The sequence below is a fragment of the Gracilinanus agilis genome, chromosome 5, assembly GCF_016433145.1.
Source record: "Gracilinanus agilis isolate LMUSP501 chromosome 5, AgileGrace, whole genome shotgun sequence".
In the NCBI taxonomy this organism is placed as follows: domain Eukaryota; kingdom Metazoa; phylum Chordata; class Mammalia; order Didelphimorphia; family Didelphidae; genus Gracilinanus; species Gracilinanus agilis.
The window spans coordinates 179,133,872-179,157,648 of record NC_058134.1 but is presented as its reverse complement, the minus strand read 5'-3'; the positions used below and the strand labels follow the sequence as shown (position 1 = coordinate 179,157,648).

Here is a 23,777-nt window from a genome sequence, read left to right as displayed (position 1 = left end):
GAATATGACATGCACAAACAAGTCTAATACAAAACGACACCTAAGTACATTAAGTAGTTTCAAAATACTATGAGAAGTCCAAGGTAGTAAAAAGCATTACTCAGTGGGGGGAAAGGGAATATCAGATGGCTCCATTGAGGAAGCAGCATTTGAACTGGCTTTAAAAGATGAGAAGGATTGTTAAAAGCAAATGGAGACAGAAGAAAAAGCTCCAATCATAAAGAACAGCGTGTGCATAGGTAAAGGGCCAACTAAGTACAGTGGACAGCAAATAACTAGTTTTATTGGAGCATTGAACACATGAAGAAAAATCATATATGATTTGAACAGCCTCGAATTGTGGAAGCCTAAGAAATTTGTTTTGTTCACTTGAGTAGAAAGTCAAAGAAGGCTAAATAGAGGAATGTTAGAACCAGATCTATATATTCTTCAGTCAGTTTTTAGTCGTGTCTGACTCTTTATGGCCCCATTTTGAATTTTCTTGGCAAAGATATTGGAGTGGTTTGCAATTCCCTTCCCCAGCTCATTTTACAGATGAAGAAACTGAGGCAATCTAGGTTATATGACTTACCTAGTAAGTGTCTGAGGTCAGATTCAAACTAAGGATGATGAATCTTCTTGAATCCAGATGTGGCACTGTGTCACCTAGCTGTCCCTTATCTATACCTAAGTAAGATTAATCTGGTATTGCTGTTAAAGATGAATTAGAGAGCGGAAAGAATGGAAGTTCTGTTAGGTATTCTCAGAGTTCAGAGAGAGAGAGTGAGAGCATAATTGCAAGAAGGGTAGCAGTGAAAGTAAAGAGAAGGCAATATGTGAGAGAGTGTGTAAACAGAATCCACACAACTGGCAAATTCCTACCTCCTGGTCCCTCTCTCCTTGTAATTGTCTCCATCTGCCCAGACAAAAATCCTTCCCTCCTTCTATCTTACTCTGTTCTCTCATCCCTAGCCATCTCAGCTTCTTTGCCCACAAATCCCACAATGTTTTCTGTAATCCTGCTTATATCATTATGTAACTTCTCTTCATTGGAGAGCTTCTGGCATTCATAGAAACCTGCCTCCTTGGGGACGACGGAGTCACCATAGATACCCTCTTCGGTATTCCTTCTTTTGTGCCTACAACATCCTGGCTAAGAGAAGGAGTGAGTAAATTCCTTATTCCTTGTAGTCATATCCAGACTCTTCCTTCAATACAATCATTTAGCAACTTATCTTCCTTAGATGTTTATTCTCTCTGTCTGAATCATTGACTCTAAAGTCTTGTTGCAGTCATGTACGGGGTTGTTTTTTTTTTTCTTAAGTATTTCAATACATGGTTCATAATCTTCCTCTCTACTTCAATCCCTGACTTTAAACTAGGGGATTTCAATATGCATAACATCCCATGTAGATTTAGAAGGTTGACTCGGTAGAAGAAAATACATTTGTTGGAATAGTAAAGGAACTGGAATATTAAATATTAATTACTTTATTTATAATCATGTATATTTAATTTAAACATTTTATTTAATATAAACATTTTATAATTTATTGAATATTTAATATAAACATTTTATTGTTTATTGAATATATTTTATTTAATTAATTATAACATTTTATTTAATATTTAAATTAATTTAAGTTAAAATAAAATATTTTCTATTTATACATATAAAGAAATATATTTTAGATATAAATATATTTTCTATTTATATATGAAGAAATATATTTTTAAATATAAATATATTTTCTATTTATATGTGAGAAATATATTTTTAAATATAAATATATTTTCTATTTATATATTTTAAATATAAACATATTTTCTATTTATATATGAAGAAATATATTTTAAATATAAATATATTTTCTATTTATATGTGAGAAATACATTTTAAAATATAAATATATTTTCTATTTATATATTTTAAATATAAACATATTTTCTATTTATATATGAAGAAATATATTTTAAATATAAATATATTTTCTATTTATATGTGAGAAATACATTTTAAAATATAAATATATTTTCTATTTATATATTTTAAATATAAACATATTTTCTATTTATATATGAAGAAATATATTTTAAATATAAATATATTTTCTATTTATATGTGAGAAATACATTTTAAAATATAAATATATTTTCTATTTATATATGAAGAAATATATTTTAAATATAAATATATTTTCTATTTATATGTGAGAAATATATTTTAAATATAAATATAGTTTCTATTTATATATGAAGAAATATATTTTAAATATAAACATATTTTCTATTTACATATGAGAAATATATTTTTAAATATAAATATATTTTCTATTTATATCTTTTTAAACATAAATATATTTTCTACTTATATATGTAAAGAAATATATTTTAAATATACATATATGTATATATTATACTTAAATTTTTAATTAAATAACAAAATATTAAGAAATATTGGAGGGGGGAGCAGTAAGAATCTGGAGTGGCTAAATAGTCATTCTAATTGATCTTTTCCTTTAGTTTAACAGTCCATCACTGGACCTCTTTGGTACAGATACTAAACCAGAGCAAGTCACAATCAGCTCATACCTCTATATCATGTTTTGATTCTTGTCTGTGACTTCCTATAAATCCAACGCAAAGAAGCAACCACCCATGGTAGGAGTCTCCTCTGGTTCCTGGGGTAGGAGAGCAAGCACTGGGCTTATCTATCTGCTTAGCCCTCATTCTTGCTCCATGACTTTTTAAGTCTGACATTTCCTAGTTGAACTTTTATTTGCATCACTCCAATGCAATTCCTCTTTATTACCCAGGCTATACGGCTATGAGTCATTGAACACCGCAATCTCCGATGAAGCAAAACTGCAGATGTCCAAAGAGGAGTGAAAAGATGCGATGTTGGTGGGTGTGAGTGGGCTGCCACGCTGACGATGAGTACCCGTAGCATAAGGGATATCCAGGAATGTGCAGATCAGCCCTTTGAAATGAATTCTTTTCTTGAATATTTAAAGAATCGTCTTTAGGCCTGGTTGAGTTTCGTCCTCACGAAAGAGGGAAGCATGACAGATGCCGCCCAGAGGACCCTTATAAACAAGTACATTAGTTAAATACTACCCAGATTCTCGCGGAAAGGGTCAAGGAACACCTCCTCGTGGGTGAGCGCCCTTTCCGAAGTATTTCATGCTTCTTTGGTTAGTGAGCACCAATTAAAATTTCCCTCTAATCCACCTGCAGCTTGGAGACCTCTGTTAACTTCAAGTAGCCTTAGCTAATTGCTACAACAATATTCTTGTACAATTTCCCATATAAAAATTCAAGAACATCTTATTGCCACATTTATGCTATTGCACATTATGATATTACTTTGCTGATGTAAAGGAACACTGAACAGTGTTATTCTCTGCACATTTAGAGTTACAGAATTGTGGATATTAGCAAATGTGTATTTGTAATAGACTCCTTAATAGTATTATTCAATGCACAGCATAACCATCCCCTGTACATTAGTATTTACATTAAGAATATAATTTATTTTTTAATGGAATAGTCTAGGGTACGGCGGAGCTTTTGCTGATGTTTTGGAGCTTGAAATGGGATTTCTCTCCAACTTCATTATCTCTTTCTTTCTCTTTCTCCAGAATCTTGTTTCCTTTCTGCTTATGCAATTTTATTGTGATATCTGACAACAAAATAAAAATACAGACTACAGGAATCTTCTGACACAGTCGCTAGTGGAATATCATTCAGATACTGAGACCAATAGAGCTACCAAGAATGGTTACAGAATCCATTAGTTATAAACATGTTTACTTTTATATTAAAATCCTCAGAGTTTCCTTTCCTTCCAGTTTCTGCTATTGGAATGATAAATAGCAGGTTTTCCAGAGACACCCAGAAAGTGCAATCAGACTTCTAGATCTAGGCCAATCTGCCAGGCTGGCTCAGGGGAGACCTTGCTGGTTGAGTACCATGATGACAGCACCAAGTTGTTTTCTAGGGTCACTTGGAAGAAGAACTCCTTATGGAGTGGCTGAGTACCTCATTTAGACACTATTCAGAAGTAGTCCAAGGCTTCCCTCCTTTTTATTCCCTATAATATGCTGCTCCTGAGACAATGTTTTGATTTTGGGGTTCTCCCTTTATCCATTAATGGTAAGAGGGACTCATCTCCCAGAGAAAATCATCAATGGCATTCATAAAGTCCTAAGGAACAAGCAGAATCTTTCTTTGTGCTCTTGCTAAAGGCAGTCTGAGATAGTGAAGAAGAAATTGATGGTGAAGCCTGGAGGATTTTGGTTCAAGACCTAACTCTACCACAGACTGGCTGTTTGACCCTCGCCAAGTCACTTAACTGCCAAGTACTCTAGGAAATCCCTAAGATTATAAATTGCAGAAGTGCCAACCTGCATGGGTAAAAGGGAGTTCTATGACCAGGAGATCTCAAAATCAAGAAAATCACAAATCCAGTTTCTTATCTTTATATGTTGGACCAGAGAGCCTCTGAAGTACTTTTTCACTGAAAATCATGTGATTCAGTTTATTACTACCACTAAATAGTGCTACTAGCTCTGTAACTTTAGCAAGCCCCTTAAACTCTGAGTCTGAATTTTCACCTCTGAAAAATGGATGCTGTACTTACTACACGGAGATATTATGAGGAATAGAATAGGTCTGATCATCCTTTGTTGTTGTTGTTTAGTCATTTTTAAGTCAGGTCCAACTCTTTGTAACTCCATTTGGGATTTTCTTGGCATAGATACTGGAATGGTTTGCCATTTCCTCCTCCAGAGCAACAGCTGAGACAGAGTTCATCAATCTGCCCAGGGTCACACCAGAAGTGCCTGTTAAACTCAGAAAGATGATTCTTCCTGACTCCTAGTCCAGCGCTCTCTCCACTGCACCACCTAGCCCTAGAAAGCCATGTAAAATTGAGTTTTGGGGCTCACCACCAACACACATGTGCACACAAGCAACTGCAGTTGCTCTCTATTACCTCTAAGGTGCAAATATAAAAAGCTCTAATCCTCATATAGCTTAGCCCCATTCTACTTTTCCAGTCTTCTTCCATCTTACTTCTACCATGTACTCTGATCCACTGACACTGGCCTCTTGGCCACTCCATCTCTAAAGTTCTGGGCATTGTCTCTGGCTGTTCCCCATACCTGGAATATTGTCCTTCCCCAATTACACCTACTGACTCCCATGGCTTCCTTTAAGTCGCAGCTAAAATCTTTCTTTTTCCTATCTTTTATAGGAAGACTTTTCCAACCCATCTTAGTTCTAGTGCCTTTCCTCTGTTAATTATTTCCTATTTTTCCTGAATTCAACTTGTTTTTATATATTTATTACATCTTTATTGTGAGCTCCAGGAGGGCAGGGACTATCTTTTGCATTTTTGCATCCCCAGGGCTTAGCATAGTGACTAGCACATAGGAGGTACCTAATAAACATTAATTGATTGATTCCTGGGCCAAGGCAAACCATGAAGCAAATACCCAATGTCTTGTGGTGCCCCACAGACCACTTCTATTTCTGCAGTGGCCATTGCAAAGTGGCTACAAAAGGGACAGAAGCTGTTAAGAATCACACAACTTTTTGGCTGTCAATAAACATTAACTTAGGAGCTGCTACTCTAAATGTGAGAGTCTTTTCCAAAGGAAAAGGAGGAATGGCATCACTAGTCTGACATTCTTGTTATAAATTAAGTCAGAAGGCAAAGGAAAGTTGCAGCTAAATGGAAGGAAGGGTTCTCAGATATTCCTTAGGCAAAGAGGTTGAGAGAATTGGCTTTATTATACATCCAAAGGTAATTTAAAACATTATTTCAATAGGTATTTGGTCATCTCTCTTGTAATGCAGGATTGATGCAAGAATCTCTTGCATTTGCAAAATCACCAGGAGCAATCCTGGCAGTTAGGGAAACAGAATGGGAATGTTGACCCAGCCAGCTGCTGGTCTCACAGCCAAACCTTTGGAGCTGGTACTATAATTATCCCTGGACCACCAACTGTGGGGTTCTGATTTCCTTGACTTCCTCTGTCATCCTGCTATCCCCTGTATCTCCCCTTGGGACCTGGGAGGAGAGAACTTGGTGGGAGGAGAACGTGGGAAATTAGTTTACTTAGGCAGGCAGGGACACCCCTAAACCAAGCCATTACCCTCATTTGTTAACCTGCTAGACCACTCTACATCAGGGCAGTGGAATTTATCCCTCGCTGAGGTGCTGGTTCCCTCAGCCTGACCCTACCTTCTGAGACCCTCTGCCACCACTGGCCTTCACCCTTAGCAACAGTTTCCCAGACCTTAATCCTCTTCCCTCAGCTTACCCTTGCATTTAATAAACCCCTCCTACTGAATAAGATATACTCTTCTAAGGCCTTATTCCATGCAGATGATCCATCCTACCCTTAGTGAGACTTTGGTGACCTAGGTGGAGGTGAGAGAAGTATAAATAATGGCAAATAAAGTAGTTAATGCACTTTTAAATGATAAAGAATTCAAATCCATAGTTGGTTAATAATAATATTATTGATTAAAATGTTGATTTATTATTTATGAATTATTATATAGTTACATATATTAAAATTTGTTAAATATTGATTAGTAATAAAGAAATCCAGATCCATAAATCAAATCTATATAATACCAAGAAAAGGTAGAAATACCAATTATTTGAGTATTCCCCAAACTATAAGTTGAAATAAATCTCAATTTCCCTAATGCCTAAATTCCCATATTGAAGTGATGTAAATAATGCAATGTCTCATTCTGGATACTCTATAAAGAAAAAAATACTCTCTGATCAATGTTGCTTAGAATCATGAAAAGTAGCAGCATGCAGATGAAGAGAATGACCCCATTTTTAGAAGAAAAACTAACATAAAATAAAGCAATATTAACAACAAAACAACCAAAAAATGCTGTATGGGGAATTAATTTTCACTTAGGACATGACTCATTTCATTTTTTGAGTATTTAGTCTTTTGGGTTTTGGGGGTGAGGGTTTTTTTTGGTAGCATCAAAGTGCTTATATATATTTTATATATAGATATATATACACACACACACACACACATATATATATATATACACACAGTTGTACCCTATTGTTTCACAGATCACAAAGGGGATAGCCATAATAAACTATAATCCAGAAAATATCAAAATTTCATCATCAAATTGGCGTGAGTGGAAATTTGTGTGTGTGTATGTGACTGATTTGAATTTTGCTTTTTTTTAAAGCATCATTTACACACATCACTCATAGAAGTATGCTGAGCCCCATACTTCAAACCAAAGCCAAAATGATTTGTATGATGTCTAACTGTGGCTTTGGTTGACATTAAAAAACAACTACAACCCTTGATGGAATTATTTCCTTATAAATCACTGCAGCCCATCTATTATATTGCTGCTGTATTTTTTCTTTCTGACAAAATGTCTAATCTTTGCATAGTAGTTAATGAAAGTTGTGTTCTTAGAAGCATATATTTTAGGTGGTCTTTGAACCACTTATGAAGCATTGATTATGTTCTCACTCAGAACTCGGTCTAATAACAGCTGTGGTTGAAGGGATTTTTCTTCCCGTCTTGCTTTCTTAATTTACACAACACAAAGAGGTCTGGTGAATACGGATAGTGCAAATGACTTAAATAATTTATCAAAGTTGGAAATCGATCTGTAGGATTAAGGGAAAAAATACCTGACATTTAAATAGCACTTCAATTTTTTTTCACAGTTTTTTTTAACTAATCCAGACCTAAGATTTCATTGGTTTGGGGGGAATTTGTCACTGGAAATCCCCTTCAATCATGAAGATCAACGACTCACCCATAACTGATTTGGTGAATGATTGGAGTCCTGAGAAGTTGTCTTTTCCATAATCATACCATCGCTATGTTAGGGATCACATTAGAACCCAGGTCTTCTTGACCCCAAAGCTGGTCCTCTAACTTCTACGTCATTTTAGCTGCCTTTATATTTATTACCTTAAATAATCCTAACCATAGCACCGGGATGAAATGGATCAAATATTATTTTCATTATAAAAATGATAGTGGCAGAGAGAAGGTCAGTGATTTGCCCAAGAAATCAGCTTATATTCAGGAAGGTCTTAAATCAGGCTTTAACTCCTACTCTATGCTTCCTTTGGGAATACAAACACACACACACACACACACACACACACACACACACACACACACACACTCTGTCTGTGTCTATCTCTAGGTAACGTGGCCCATAAACCCTGCATGAGCTGAAACAATTAGAACCATTCAGAATTGTTAGGATTGTCGGCTCTGGCTTGAGAGAAGCAGGTTGGATTTGGGGTTCTGCCTTAGTTTAGTTTGCTAAATATTAGAAATCGATATAATTCCAAAGGGGCTGCTATTCTTTAGTAGGTTCTCCGCCGTTTCTGAGGAAGTCCTTGGAAATGTACATCCATTTCCTTTGGTGCCGTAATTAAGATGCCAGTAAAAATGCTTTAGTCAATAGCCATGAAATGCCAAGTCTGGTGGCGGCCATCAGACCTGGACTCAGATGCTCCTGCCACTCACCCTTGTTCCAACTCCCGTTTTGATAGGTGGCGGGAGGATCATCTAGTGATACACCTTAACATTCCCAACACCAAAAAGAGCTTTCTGTATCAATTTCTTCACATTTGATGTTGTTGACAAATATGGATCAGAATGGATATGTAATTAGGAAAGGCCGTATACTCTGCTTTGGCAGAAAATTCACATCGTTGAATTTTGGTTCCCAGATTTCTGCTTTATCTTCTATAGAGTACTTTGTAATAAAACAAGAATTTTTGTTTTGTAATAAAACAAAAAAAATATTATGAAGAGATGAGTCATTTGAAGGAAAGAAGTACACTCATTACTCATCTTCCAGGCATAGGTCAGACACAAGCACTAAATGTGGTATTCATTATTACTTTATTAACAATGTGGCTTACAATTTTTCAAGTAAAAAGGGGATTTTTTTTCATTTAGAATAAAAATTAAAATATAACTCTGAATATAGATTTTCATTTATTTACATGAAAACATATATACAGAATACAATCTTACAGCAAACTAACAACATGCCCTTTGTCCTGCAAATTTCAAAAGTAAAAACACCATCAATTTTTTCTTTTACACACCAAAAAGTACACAACATGAATCAAATTTCAATACAAACTATTCAAACTGGAATGCAAAACAGCAAAAGGGCTTTCAACATTCGCCACTAGAAAGAGTTTATGCTTCTAAACATCATGCTACTTCCCATTTTTGGACAATAAATGAAATTTTTCTGTCATTTTTCATTTGTCTCAATTACCCAGCATACAAATGATTATTATTAATTTTTTTAGCAAAAGATTGTCGTCCTACAAGTTTTTTCTTCACTGCATCTTTTCCATCCACATGGGACTCTTGTAATTTCTGGTTAAGGTTTGGCACTGTTTACATTCTCATTGTTATCTGACCTTAACCATTTTCTCACTGATAGTTTTAAGAAAAAATAATGAAAATCGAGTATAACTTTGGATATCAAACTATGATTTAAAATAATGGAATAAATGTGAAAAAATTTGGCCAAAACCAAAAGCAGCTTCATGCGTTGGCATTTTTTAGTGTGTTAGAAAGATGTTTTGGTAAAATAAGTGATTTGAACCAGGCTAATTAAGATTCGAACCAAAATATTTAGTAGGTCCATGGCATACTATGACTGATGGCTGAAACTGGGAAAATACATTAATTTAACCAGGGCAAATACTATTTAATTTAAAGGGAGGGGCATAGACTAATTTTGAGCACATTTTATTTTAAGAAAAATTGCACATTCCTATTATGAGGACACCTTACATTATTATTGTTACCACTTTTCTATAATTTTTTACTTGCTGCTGAATTATTATTGCACCAAAGAGAAAATGAGAATATCTGTTACTCCAAAGGTTTCTTCTTCAGAAACTATGGATGTCTTGCTTTGTCTTCTCTCTTTAAATATCTTTGCCCTCTAATAGTATTCTAAAAATGGAAGAAATTGAGCCTTATGATCTCTGTCAAAAAGTGAGCCTGATGATCTAAATCACAGCAAAGTGGTTTTTAATACGTTTTTCATTTTCAGTTATAAACACAAATATAAATTGCTTTTTAAAAAGAAGTATGAAAGCCCTCAATGCTTTCAAAATGTGGCAGGTTAAGAAGAAGCATCTTAGAATGGAGTGTTTGTTACAAGATACAAAAGCAAGGCTCAGTGTTCTGCCTCACTTAACTATCACAGTTCTAAGAAGATTAGGAAATTCCTGTCAATCTGTGATTGGCAAAAAAATGTTTTGTTTCCTAAAAGTATTAGCCTGCACCAAAGGTTTGGATCATTATAACTTACTGAGGAGTGAATTGAGAATTAGCTTTAAATGTAGTAGGGTGGGGGAGAACAGAGGGAAAAGCAGGAAATTTTAAACTTTGTCTCCATAAAATTTTGCAAACTCACATCATGTTTTAAATACATTCTGGGAGCTTATTCTATACAAAGAATATTAAGGAATTCTCTTATACAGAATCCTTCATCATGACAATACTATATTCCTGACTTTTTTTTTTAAATTACACCTCCTTTAATTTTTCCTTTGTACAGCTATTGGCTGTGTTTAAAAGTAAGGAAATATTTATATCAAGGGTGGAAATACAATCCTCCTGGTGGGATATAGCAATATAACCTATAATTTCTTTTTGTTTGCTATGGAGCAGGAGGCAAATTAAGTTAGGTGTCAAGGGTAGAAGTTGCATAATGTACAAAGGGCCAAAGTGTTTGGGGGAATCTGATCTAAAAAGTATTGTTAAGGGAGACAAATTACATTACCGGGCACTAGAATGAAACAATGTGGAAGAACTAAGAAAACTCTTTGGAGAGCAGTTGAATAAAAAGAGACTATAGCTATAATCTTGAGGGCGCAAAGAAGAGATTGTGGATAGAAGTTTGGGGAGGGCCCAGCACGGTGATGGTGGTGGACTTCTGGACCTTCAATACATGATCTCAGAGTCTTCGTACCCTTCTAATTAGCAGTGGTGGAGAGGAAAAATTTAACTGGTCTTCAGAAACTTTTATCAATTTAATAGAAATGGAGGAAAACCATATCTAAAGGAATCTGTGTATATGGTTTTTTTTGGGGGGGGGCACAGTGGCTCTTTTAAATTTGAAGAAATGATACACACTGAATTTAAGAATTTAAAAGTTCTGGAAGATATCAGCAAGTTAACTAAGCTATGTCAGGGCTGTATAGTAGCATCACAAGCTAAGGGAAGAAAGCTTCCCAAATCCTGCATGTGTTTGATTTAAACATCATAGCCCTAAAATGAACTGTTTTTTGTTTTTCCCTCAAGGGCTGTGAGGATGGTCACCATGGAAGAGGCTCGACTTTGAGGCTGTAGCCATCTCCTCCTCCTCCCATGCGCATACAAAGACTGAGTCCATGATACACTCACCCCATCCTTCCCTGGTTATCTGGCAAAGGGCACACGGAGAGAAAGTGTAAGCATAAGGGAAACCGTCAGCATTGTGGTTCCACGATCCAGAGCCAGGCAGAGTATCCAGTTAGAAATTCTCCCGGCTTTAACTTACGGGCTTCCTTCACACCTAGGTTGGTCCCGCCGCCCTCCCTCCCTTTCCTCTCCAAACTCCACTTTCTGGAAAGGGCAGCAGAAGTGGATATCAATATCAAAAGCAAATGTGGCGTGGTCGGCTCATTCCTTCACATTTGCTGAAACAGAAATAGCACAGTTTGAAAAGGCCACAGAAAAAAGATCATGAAGGAATCTGCACAGAGAAAAGGCCAAAATTCTTGACAAGTCTCAGGAAAGTGAAACTTCACGAGAAGGAGGCCCCGGGGCGAGGAGACCCAAAGGGAGGTCCACACTGGCTTGGAGAATATGTTTTAAAACTCTACTACAAACCAATGGTGAATCACACGGCATTTTTCTAGCATTACTGTGATGTCAGCAAGCCTTCTTGTAAATGGTGCTCCATCAGGGTTCTCCAAACAAAAGTCCATTCATTAAAGGTTTATAACGTGGCTGTAAACACTAGCTTTAACAATCTCAATAGCAGAAGATATTCATGTAAAAGTCTTGCTTTTGTTGAAGCCAGTCCCAATATGCTAAACAAAGGTCAGCATCTCCAATCTGACTTGCCAGAGCAAGCTTAACTGAAGACATATCCCCATGGTGGTTATAGGAGGGAGCCCAGGTCACGGGAATATAGACACTGCCTCTGCAGAGACCAAATTTTGGGTGGGGAATGATCAAAATAGTGATTTTAGATAAGTCGTCAAGTGAAGATGGGAAACCACCATTGTGGAGCTCAACTCCTGAATAATTTAGAACTTGTTCCTAATTTCATATATTTTTTAAAAGCCCAATGAATTAAAATCACAACAGGTTAGGATCATTCTTTGAGACACTTCCATGTCTTGATGAATGGCTTGAGTTACTGATTGGATCGGACGGAGGATTCTTTTGGTCCAAGAGCACTCTTATCCCGGAGCCATAGAGAGGTCTGCATAGGCAGTCAGCTTCCTGAAGGACTGATGCCTACCTGCACAAGGTTCCAGGTCGGTCTGGGGATGTGGATGGAGTTGGGGTTACAGCGTGACCGGGGGAAGATTGTGGGGGGTCCAGTTTTGTCTACCCAGATAATGCCATTAAGAGAACAGAGAGCAAGTGAGGAGGGGAGGGGGGTAGGTGGTATTCAGTTCACAGTCATCATTGCTGCTTCTCCCTTTCGTGGTGTTGAAGTTTAATATGTGAAATCTGGGCTACTTAACCAAAACAAAACCATGCCACGCGGTCAGGGAACAACCCACTGTGGACTCCACCGAAGCAATTTTAGGTTGTCTATGACAAAAGTGCCTCTAATAACCCCTCCTCTGAAATGTTCCTTTTCCTTGTTTTGGGATGCTCAAGTAATTCCTTTCAACATGTCCTGCAGCAGTTCCACTTCTTTAGGAGAATCAGGAGAACCCCCTCCCTGATCCGGTTACAAATATAAAGGTACAAAAGCTTTATTTCATTGAGTTGTGAATACTGTGTCTCTGCAGACTTTTTCTAGATTCCAGCTCTCCCTTCCCAAGCTCACATTTTCCTAGAGTGCTGACAAACCTAGAGGATTAGTTGGTCTTTTCAGAATCACATCCTGTTTTAATATGTATATTTATCAACACTCATGTGTATAAATGGGACAGAAATGTGTTGAACACTAGGATCGATTTGCAATGGTAGAAGTCACTTGAAATTGCAATCATACACATTTCAATATGAAAGAAGTGTGGACAAATCTGTTTGAGGCTTATTTGTAGCTTTTTTTTTTTTAAAGTTGCCTAGTCCTTATCCCACATAACTGCTGAATAAACACACCACCAACTCCTAACCTTTTTCTTGAAATGAGTAGGATGCCCTAATGAGAGAAGGCGCCGTGGGTTTGGTGGGAAAGAGGGAGCCAGGTTCCCTACGCTTCTGCTGTATCGTGGGGATGCCACAACATAAGACAGCAAGTTCTGCTCTCACAAAGCGGTGGCTGGGAGAGGTCAGTGTGCTTCTAAAACAGAGACATCTTCAAGAAATCTGTGGGGGTCAGAGGCTGGTTAAGCAGTCTGGGTCTTTCTCACACTGAGATTTTCCTTAGTGCTTCGATTTCACATGTCTGCAGGCAGAAGAAAGTCTATCGGCAAAGGGCCCTTCTTCCCCCACAGAGGAATCCTCCTCGTGGAGAGGGGCTAGACTTAGTTGGCATATTGTGCATAGAATGCAACTTTAACTCTTTCGATCTGATGGCAGAGCTTGATGGCAGGTCCCAGCTTCAGCTCCATGCACTCCTGCACCGTGGGAAGGGTCAGCAGCAGGAGCGCTTGGCCGTCGATGTCCTGGCAGAAGGAAACAAGGGTTAGATGTTGGGGGCTTCAATTCCTTTCTATCATGCATTCCTTTGGTAGCCTGCTGGAATCTATGCTTTTCTAAGAATAATGTTTTCAAATGCACAAAATTACCAAAAAAAAAAAACTGGTTATACTGAAATTGTTTAAAAACAGTTCTTATATCTTAGCTGCCATGGAGATTGGAAACGGAACCCTCAGCGACCCGCATCGTCTGCAGACGCTACACCTACCAGGAGGACCCAGGAGCTGCTACTATGGGGATGGGGACGGCCCCAAGAAGGATCTCCTGCCTTGCCGAAGCCTAAATTATCAACGTGAAAAGTCAGTCCTCTGGCTCTTGTAACATCCATGATCCTGAGAGAAGTTAAAGCTGCATCACAGAATTCCATAGTGCCGAGGGCAACATGGATCATGGATGTTACAGTCTTCAAATGGATCATGGATGTTAGAGTCTTCAAAGAACGTTGGTGTGTGGAGTGTTCAGAAGTATTTGATGGAGGGAAAGTAATTAACAGCTAGCTGCGAGCAAGGCAGAGCAAAGGTGTGAAGAGGGAGCTGGGCAGAAAAGTGAGGGCAGGGAGGGCTGCAGTGGAGCGTAAGAAGATGCCAAAGACACATCCAAATGATTGAGAATTTTTGTTAAGCCAGCCTGAAGTACGCAACGATAAAGAGATGGATGTCCTCTTATAGAGAGGAGAAATTTAGAGGAACACTTTAAGCCAAACACTTCAATTCTTGGACTGGTTAAGAAGTGACCTTGTTGTGAACAAATGCCCAAATCCTGCATGATGTGGCCTTGGTGAGCGGGCTGCCAGCATCCCTTCCCAGGACACTTATCTGGATGTGATTAGAACCTCGGAGGGTCTGAAACTTCCAAGATTATCCCAGCCGTGATCCCTCCAAGCTATAATCGGGCAAGTGCAATTAATGTATAAGACATGGCCAATATCCACAAACAGAAAATGATTAGTTTTATGTTTGTGTGAAGACTTCTGTCTTCAAAGTAATGGTCTCCTAATTGAACTGAATGATCAGAATTCTGGCAGAAAATGGTGTTAACAACAAAGTTCCCTCTATCTTGAGACCAAGAGACTAAACACAAGGACAAGTGATAAATATATCACTTGGTCTAGCTCAAAACTGTCATATTTATGTGCTAACACACTAAAATAATGAAAACTGCCACATTTAAAAACAAACTAGAAGGCTGAGTACAGATATGTTGATAATGGGACAATCCATTAATTTGTTGATCACTGACTAATGGTAGGGATGACATATATCAAGAAATCACTGCCCTATTGCTAAAGATGCAGAGTTTTGATAGATTTTTAGAGCCATAAAGGGAGCTTAGGGAACTGTGTTTCCATTCATCTGTAAAATAAAGAGGCTGGTCTATATGATCTCTTAAGATTCAAATCTGATTGCATTTGGGACTATAAATTACACACATCAGCCCAAATCCAGATTTGATGTTATAAGCTTTAAGTCACAGAAACTTCAATTTCTTATTCACATTGTGTTTAATCACGCTTATTTCCACTTGTAGCATCTAATTTTACTTTCAGAACATGCCTATTAGTGCCTAGCAGACAAGTAAAGTTATTTGCCTAAGGTTATATAGTCATTCAGGGACCTAGCCCAAAGGGGTGACACCTGACTTTATGCGCACATTCGCAACACTAGGGGTGGTGAATTAGCCAGTGATAGTCCTTGAAGCAAGTAGGATGAAAATGTTATTAGTATTAGTAGTACTGATGTTGTTAATAAGAGACTGGCATTTACATATCACTCTCAAGTTTGCAGAGCACTGATAAACATGATCTCATTTTATTCTCACAGTAATCCAGGGAAATAGATGATATTATTATTGCATTTTACAGACTAGGAAACTAAGGCAGAAAGAGGCTAATTGACTGGGCCTGGGTCTCCAAGACAGGATAAGAACTCAGGAACTCCAGACTCCAGGTCCAGAAGGTATCCGTTGTGCCTCCTGGTTTATTACGTTCCCATAGGTCAGTACTATGTCTTTATTATGCATCGCCTATGCTTGCTACTCCTTGACCCTGAGAATGAAAACCTTAAACGATCCCACAGGTGTGTCCTCTACACTCCCCTATTACTGTCGAAGGGGATGCTCATTGTCCCCATCACCCAGGCTTGTAATCTTGGCGTCCCCCTCGATTCTTCACTTCTCCTTCATCTCGCATATCTGATCCATGATGGAATCTTTTCGTTTCTCCCAGAATCCACCAAATAGGCGCACATTTTTTTTTTATGTTGTCTTCCCACTGGAATGGGACTTCTTTGAAGGCAGTGTGTGTGTGGGGGGGGGAGGGGGTCTTTGCCTTTCTTTGTACCACCCAATAATGGTTAGCATGATTCCTGACACATCGTGCACACTTATTACATGATTTGTGTCTTGACATAAACAAAAACTTAATCTTTGATTTTGAAGGCAATTCAGTACCTGTAAGGGCTCAGGATAATTATTTTGAACAATAATTATTAATATACACTTCCATAGGGGTAGAGGGTGTAAAAATTGTTCCCCTCTCCCCTTTTAGATATCAAATATTCAACTAATTTCCCTGTCAAGGACTCTTTTTTATTAAACTATATTGGAAAATAGACAACCCAGGATCAAGTTATTTAAGCTTTTCTGTTCTATGGATGATAGGTATATAAATGTGCATGTTTGGAGTATGAAATGTTAAGTATTTAAAAAGCCCATGGTAGAAGAGCAATGTTATAAAATTTTAGATCTAATTGGAAAATATGTAATTCTTGCAAATGTTTCTTTTTGTTTATAACAATCTAATAGTTTAAAATATTGAAAGCAATAAACGAATATAACTATTTCACTTTTAAAAACTGTGATGTTCTAACACCTCAGACACTTTCCTAGGCAAGTCAATTAACCCCGACTCCCTAGCTCCTGCCACTCTTCTGCCTTGGAATCAATAATTAATATCAATTCTAAGATAAAAGGTAAGGGTTAAAAAAGATGATCAAGCCTGTGGGGATATGTGTTTCATTTAAAATACTTGAAAGTCACCCAAAGGAAACCTCAGTGAAATCAGAGTCTTAGTGTTTGGTCCAATAATGCTAACTAATTAGTAAAGTATAGTAATTAAAGCTCTAATTTAACAAAAGAGGGGAATCAAGTGCCCATTCACATTGGAAGTTCAGTAAGTAATAGCCAGCTACTCTGATGGACAAAATTCTTAATGTTAAATTTGAATTTTAAAATGAATAAGTATACTCTCCATTAAAACTACTTTATCTTCCCTTTAAGGAGAAAAATAATAATATTCTCAACAGTCAGTATTTGGATTCATGTTTTTCTAATTGATTCTGGAAAGGCCAGCTGGGGATTAAGGAATCCACCAGATCTAATGAGTAGGACCAGAATAAAGACAATGTAGTACAGTGGGAAAAGAACACTGAATTTGGACTCAGAAGAGCTGATTTCAAATTTATAAAATAAGGGGGCTATTTTCCCCTAAGGTTTCTAAGTCATGAGCCTATGCACTCAACTTTATGGAATCAGCCTAAAACTTTCTATTTCTAGTCCTTAAATTTCACGAAATAAATTATATATATATGTATACATATATATATATGTATACATANTTTAAAATGAATAAGTATACTCTCCATTAAAACTACTTTATCTTCCCTTTAAGGAGAAAAATAATAATATTCTCAACAGTCAGTATTTGGATTCATGTTTTTCTAATTGATTCTGGAAAGGCCAGCTGGGGATTAAGGAATCCACCAGATCTAATGAGTAGGACCAGAATAAAGACAATGTAGTACAGTGGGAAAAGAACACTGAATTTGGACTCAGAAGAGCTGATTTCAAATTTATAAAATAAGGGGGCTGTTTTCCCCTAAGGTTTCTAAGTCATGAGCCTATGCACTCAACTTTATGGAATCAGCCTAAAACTTTCTATTTCTAGTCCTTAAATTTCACGAAATAAATTATATATATATATATATATATGTATACATATATATGTATGTCTGTATGGAGAGAGAGAGAGAGAGAGAGAGAGAGAGAGAGAGAGAGAGAGAGAGGCATGTCTGTATGCAGTTTCAGGCCTTTTCTTCTCCCTTCCTACTTCAAATTTTTAATTTTGAACAAAATGAGTATTATTTTTATCTTTTTCTCATAATAATTTAGCAATTGGATGTTAAAGCATTCATTTCTTGTTTCTGTTTTAGTTGCTGCATATAGTTTTCTATGCTGTAAATGGGTGCAGAGTGATATCTTATTAATTCCCAGCCTTTCACCTAACCTGGAAAGCAATCGTTCAGTTTGCAGTTTTATCAATGACTCTGCCCGACTGGTAAATGTTTCTTCTCCTTTATGTGTGATAGAAAGGGGCAAGGAGAATCCTGGAAAGTAGTCTAGATAGCAATTTTACAAAACTGATAACCCTGATGCATGCTTTAAACAAGAGCAAGCCCACCATTCTCAGCTTACTATGAAAACAGAGAAGATTCTGTATAGCAACAGGCCTGAAATCAGGCAGGTTTTGACATCATGTCTTTGTTCATTGTATTATCTTGCCTTGTCTGTCTGGAGAATTCTGTACCAAGGAACATGCTTACTATCTGTTTGTTATAGAAACTCAAGTTTTTAAATCAAAAGTTCTTAATTTGGGGTTCATAATATTTCAAAGGGATCCATGAACTTGGATGATGAAAAAACTTAATTTTTTTTCATTAGTCACTAACTTCTCATTGAAATGTAATTATTTCTTTCAATTATGAATTTAAAAAACAAAAACTTTATTGAGTTTATTCATCAAACTGTTAAAGGCATCCAAGAACATAAAAAGGTTAAGAATCTCTATTCTTTTGCTTGTCTAGAACAGGTTGCCCCTGATGTTTGGACTCTTTAAGATAAAGTGCTATTGACACAAGAGAACACACAACAATCTTCCCTCCCATTTAAAAAAATAACATTGACAGAATCTCCCCTGCTATGGGCCAAAAGTACCAGGTTAACAAATTTTATGTCCTTCCATTCCTTAATTTTCCTGCTTCACTTCCATTTTATCATATCTCTTGTGAAAAAAAGGGACATGCAAATAAATGACTATGAAAAATTTGATAGAATTTTTCTCCCTTTACTGTTCAAATGTTCATGCTGACATAATTATAGACATATTGTCCCTTTTTCTGATTTATTTTGTGAAGATTAATTTAAAATACACTTTTATTCATTCTATAAACACAAAGTATTTTTTAAAAATGAAATTTCAAGAAAAATTATACTGTAACTCAACATTATGAAAATACAGATAATGTGCTATGTTGAGCATACATTATAAAAGGAAACACTCACTGGCTTAAATTTAAATTTTTCCATAAGGCTAACAAGTCATTCATAGGTGTTAATCAGAAATAATATATGTCCAAGGAAAGCAAATTTCCTTATTTCCTTTGCTGGGATAAATAGCAAAATCTTGATTGCATCTTTTTATTAATGGATGAGAAGGAAAATGCTACAATTAGAACAAATCAAAGGAAACATTAACATCAATTTTTGCATCTGTAGAATGAGAGTGTGCCTTTTAGCCCTAAACTTCTAATCTTTTTGTTGAAATCCTGAGAAAATGTCCATCTGCAGGTTACGTAGACAGAAAAATATTATTTCAACTTTTTGGCAAGGCTCTCCCAGTTACCCCACTCACACTTTCTGCAATAAAATAAGAAGCTACCCAAACTGGTAGCAATGCCACAGTGAAAGTTGGCAGAAGAAGGAAAGGAAGACTCATGAGATGAATTTGAGTTGGCACGGGCCTCCCTGGGCATTCTGCCCATCTCATCACAGAGTAAGAAGTCCAAATACAACACACCTGATCAATAGTCAAAAAGATCAAATTAAATTTTTAAAGAAGTTTATTAAACACCTCCTGTGTTTAAGGAAGAAGTGCAAAAGAATAAAATAAAATACTGTACCTGTTCCTGAAATATTTTGGCCAAGGGAGCACAATCTGTCAGTTTAATAAACCTCACAACATCTGTTACCGTCCATTCTAAGGGGTTACTCTCCAGGACAAGTTTCTCTTCCTCTTCATGTTTTACTTCCTACAGAAATCCAAATGTGAAAACGAGTCAAAGGAAATTATAAATACTGCTGCAACTCTATTTTGACTAATTTTGAAAGCCATTGAACCAAACCCTCCCAAACAGAAGACATTTATAGGATGGAAGATACCATTAATTATCTCTCTTTAGTTCCCCAGGGCCAGAAAGTGTCCTGGAACAATTTACTAAATATACCATCAATGACAAGGGTCAGGGCCATGCCTTCAGGGAGGGATGTGCCTTCAGAACAAGGCAACTGGAGCAAAAAAAAAAAAAAGCAGTACATAAGGAATAGCTTAATATAGCACATAGGAATAAAAAGGCAGGAAGTGAGCAAGTTGTTTGTCATTGTTCAACTGCATCCCATATGAGTTCTATTAGTAAAGATGCTGGCATGCTTTGCCATTTTCTTTACCAGCTCATTTTACAAATGAGGAAACTGAGGCCAACAAGGTAAAGTGACTTGCCCAGGTTCACAGTATCTCTCTGAGGCCACATTTGAACCTCACATCCTCCCACCAATAGGCCTGGCTCTCAGTCCTCTGAGCCACCCAGCTACCCTATTCCTCCAGCCTCACCTCTAGCCTCTCTTGTTTGACTTGAGTGCATCGCTCTCCTTCTGTGCAGGAGAATGCCTGGGCTTTGCGGCTCCTCCGGGCCCTCTCCACAGGTGGGGGCCGCTCTGACTCTGGGCCACTGCGTAAGGTGACAGCCCTCCTGGGCCGGGTGGAGGGGACGTCAGCTGAGGACGTGTCAGTCTGGTCATCCCGGAGTTCTGAGCTGGTTTCCTCACTCCCGGTGTCCTCTTCCACGGCATCCACGTCCTCTTCTTCACTTTCCTGACACAGAAAGGGAATGTGCTCTAATGGGTAAAGTTAGATGAGAGCTGTGTTCCTACCTAGGCCGGCCAAAAGAAGCAAGGACTCACTGTGGCTTCTTGTCTCTCTCTCCAGGAGGCCCTGTAAGACTTCACCCTAGTGACTCCATGGGGACAGTGCATTCTCCTAGCTTGCCTGTCCTGGAAAGCTCATGTGTGTTCTATGCTCTGTTCTCAGCCCTCTGGCCCAGGATAAGCATGACTGTGTGTGCCTCACAGCTAGGATCCTCCAGCTTAGCACCTGGGGGCTCAGAGCTACACATAGGGCTTATAATCTTCTCTATGCAACAATTGCTGGGAGCTCAGAGCTCTACATAACACTAATAATCTTCTCTATGCAACAATCATTGCATAACATTTATAATCTTCTCTATGCAACAATCACTGCATAACACTAATAATCTTCTCTATGCAACAATCACTGGGGACTCAGAGCTCTGAATAACACTAATGATCTTCTCTAGGCAACCATCATGTTCATCCAAGGTGAGCTAAAACTTTTTTCGAGTGATGTTCACCTCTGCTGATCCTGTTGCGAAATCTGCCGTAGAGGATCGTCTCTTCTTCTGCACAAAGATGGATTTCCGTCGTTTCCTTCGTCTAGTGGGCTTTGGGGGCCCAATTTCAGTATTGTTTTCTCCAATTGGGGGTTTAACAATTTTTCTTCTCTTTCCATAATAATAAGCTATAGAAAAGGTAAAAATAAAAACTCAATGAACAAAAAGCCAAGAGTCAGGAGAGCCTAGAGATGGGCAGTCCTGTGTTTGAATCTAACCTCACAACATTTCTTAGCTGTGTGACTCTAGGCAAGTCACTTAACCCCCACGGCCTAACCTCTACCACTCATATGTTTTAGAATTAACTGATTCCAAGACAGAAGGTTAAGAGTTAAAACAAAACAAAACAAAACAAAAAAACCAGATATTATAGGGCATATGTTTTTGTGGTCTTTTCATTGTCCTACTCATTTTGTTGCTGCAACAGCAATCATCATACAGTGGAATGTTCTTACCTGCAGGACCAAAGTCTGAATTTTGGAGGAAATACATATTTCCTGAGAAGTATTAAAAAGAGTGTCCTTGAAGGGACCTTATTCCCTCTCTGTCCTAATCTGAGCAATACAAACATGTACTGATTTCAGAGTATAGGAAAAAGGATCTTCTAATACTTACTAGCTACGTGACCCTAGGCAAGTCTTTTACCTCTCACTGCCTTAATTTCCTCATCTAAAATTGGAGATAATAACAGCATCTAGGATTACAGTGAAGACAAAATGAGATAATATTTGTAAAGCATGTTACAAACTTTAAAGTGCTATAAAATATTAGCTACTGTCATTAAAAATTCTGGCTTTCTTCCAACTCAACTACTCAACAAAACAAAGAATTTAGCTCTCTGACATATTAAATAGTGAGTAGTAGTTATCAGTATATGTGCCAACGTTCCAGAGAGAAACAGGTATCTTAGATCAGCACTGATGAATAATGTATTCATTATATGAACTAAACTCATAATCAATTACTCAATTAAAAACATCACTGAGAATGAAATACTTAGGGTCATGATCAAGAGAGCTCATTAATTAAGCAGAAGCTCATCTGTCCCACTATGTGGTTCTCATTTTATAAAAGAACAATGAAATGTAGCAAAGGAAGACTTGTGGATGGGGAAGTCATGAAAAAAAACCCAAATCATTCTTCATTTTCAACTGATCCCTAATGATCTCTACAACCTTAAATCCATGTCTGTTATAGAATATTAGTAGGGTCAGACAATTTCTAATATCCCTCCTAAATGAAATGATTCCTTCAAAAACAAGCTAGAATTTAGTGCATATAGATGATGTTCAATGGCCCATATTTATCTGTTATGGAAGTAAATGAGAACAAGTAATTTTTAATCCTATTGATTCTGAGGAGTCACAGTGAAAAATTTCTTAGGGAAGATATTTGCACTCTCCACCTTATAAGGTTCCAAACAAAGCATTACATAAATATGATTTATCATCATCTTTGGATCAGTGTCTTAATAGAAGAAAAATACCTCCCAAGAACCTGGAATTATTATATAGCGCTCGCTCTCTATTTCTCCTGGGACACAAGTTGCTGAACAAGCACAAACTACTGTAACACAAAGATTCTCTCATATTTATCTAGCTGAATGTACAAGATACATGTGAACAAGTATCCACATATGTTGGGAAATTCCAGACTGGCTATGCAAAGTCTGTTGAAATCTGGCTTTTAGAAGGAGGACTTGAGAAATCATGATTGGTTTTGCTGAATGAAGTAGGAAGGGTGGCATGTTTTCAAGTTTTTGAACTTCATTCAATGACTGTTGTCACTTATTGTTCAAAATTCCATGCAGAGATTGTTTTATCTTCTTCCCTCTGGCTCTTTATAAATTCAATTCAGTCATCAGCAATATTCACTGTGAGCTGACCCAAAGGACTGTGTGGCTTCGAAAGCCAGACCTAGAAAAATCTTTAGTTTCATTTTTAATAGTATTTATTTTTAATTGCAGTTGCCTGCTCTCCCCCCACCCCCAAGTATAAGAGGAAAGGGTAGCTTGTTTTTCCCCTCAATATCAGAGGCCAAGGTGAGCCCTCAGTGACATCCTGCTGTCTTCACTGCTGGTGGTTGGTGACTTGACCACAATCCCATGAACACTAAAACCCTTTTATAGCTCACTGTAATCCTACAAAGAGAATTCGCATTTTATAGCCATCCATTTAATTCTAAGACTTATTAAGCTTCCTATCTATACAAGGCTTCCTATCAGGTTATGACAGGAATATATAGATAAATAAAATAGATTTCCTGCTCTAGAACACACTACAATTTAATATGGGGAAAAGATACATAAATTAATATTATATGCATAGGATAACTC

The 23,777-nt window shown here is 37.2% G+C and overlaps 1 protein-coding gene across 1 annotated transcript in view; it reads right to left on the bottom strand.

Moving 5' to 3' along the window:
- Window positions 1-13,252: 13,252 nt before the first annotated feature.
- Window positions 13,253-23,777, bottom strand: part of SFMBT2 (Scm like with four mbt domains 2) — a 279,653-nt gene continuing 269,128 nt past the window's right edge. The window contains exons 18-21 of the mRNA XM_044679668.1: window positions 21,404-21,570; window positions 20,587-20,847; window positions 19,880-20,008; window positions 13,253-13,891 (exon numbers count right to left, since the gene is read on the bottom strand). Coding sequence (XP_044535603.1) covers window positions 13,751-13,891; window positions 19,880-20,008; window positions 20,587-20,847; window positions 21,404-21,570 — 698 coding nt within the window. The 3' untranslated portion in view covers window positions 13,253-13,750. The remainder of the gene's footprint in view (window positions 13,892-19,879; window positions 20,009-20,586; window positions 20,848-21,403; window positions 21,571-23,777) is intronic.